A 1,057-nucleotide genomic window follows, 5' to 3' on the forward strand; every position below is an offset into this window, starting at 1 on the left:
GGAGGTCATGAGACACGCCCACTAGGGAGGTCATGAGACACGCCCACCAGGGAGGTCATGAGACACGCCCACCAGGGAGGTAATTTGATCTGTAGGTGGACTCTTAACTGTGTCTGTCTTCAGGGTCTGGGTCTGTACGCTGCCAGGGACATCGAGAAGTGCACCATGGTCATCGAGTACATCGGAGCCATCATCAGGAGTGAGGTGGCCAATCGCAAGGAGAGGCTGTACGAGTCGCAGGTATTGCACCATGGACACACACACCTGGGACAGGTACACCTGGTGAGTCCTGACCCACAGACTGCATGGAACCATCAGTCTGCGGTCAGCGAGGGACGCTGTGGGACACATGATCAGTGTCCAGAACACAACAAAGGAGCAGCTCAGTCCTGGTCAGACTGTCGTCGTTCGAGTGTCGGCCATGTTTACTCAGCTGATCAGTTATGTTACCATCGGGTCCAACGGCTTCAGAACCAAAACTCAGTTCTGTCATTTGTTACCTCAGATTGTTTTGTCCAATCAGCAGGTGGTTCTGACCTCAGACTGGTTGCCACGGAAACCTTCTGAAACCTACCCAGAATTCATAACTGTTCTGCTTCCAGCAGATTGTATGATGGAAAGAAAAGAAACTGAACCTCCGGGGGTCAATGTTCTTAGAGCTGTGGCTCTTCCTGTGGGGGGGTCAATGGTCTTACAGCTCTCTGCTTCTTCCTGTGGGGGGGGTCAATGGTCTTACAGCTCTCTGCTTTTTCCTGTCGTTTTTTTGGCGAAATTCTCAGATTTCTAACTAAAATGTAATTTACGTGAATCGTGTAGATCAGAAGAGTTTTTGTTTTCGGGGGGTGGGGGGCGGAGTCAGTCAGAGGTGCGGTGGATTCCATAATTTCCCTTTAAGAAATGGCGTTCTTCCTCTGTCACTTAGCTTAGCAGGTGGCAGGTGCTCATCTCTGCGGGGGTTTTGTTATCGTGGCGGGGGAGGAGGGGGAGACACCTCTGTGTTGTGCTTTAGCTTACAGCTACGTTAGCTTACAGCTACGTTAGCTTACAGCTACGTTAG

General features: G+C 51.1%; 1 protein-coding gene across 1 annotated transcript in view; it reads left to right on the forward strand.

Annotated features, from left to right (window-relative positions):
- Nucleotides 1-1,057, forward strand: part of LOC119426464 (histone-lysine N-methyltransferase 2C) — a gene marked incomplete at its 5' end in the record, with an annotated part of 64,283 nt that overhangs the window by 59,247 nt on the left and 3,979 nt on the right. Inside the window, one exon of the mRNA XM_037694025.1 lies at nt 124-240. Within this exon, the coding sequence (XP_037549953.1) occupies nt 124-240 (117 nt within the window). The remainder of the gene's footprint in view (nt 1-123; nt 241-1,057) is intronic.

Source organism: Nematolebias whitei, chromosome 20 (genome assembly GCF_014905685.2).
Source record: "Nematolebias whitei isolate Nwh7 chromosome 20, NemWhi1, whole genome shotgun sequence".
NCBI classification, from domain to species: domain Eukaryota; kingdom Metazoa; phylum Chordata; class Actinopteri; order Cyprinodontiformes; family Rivulidae; genus Nematolebias; species Nematolebias whitei.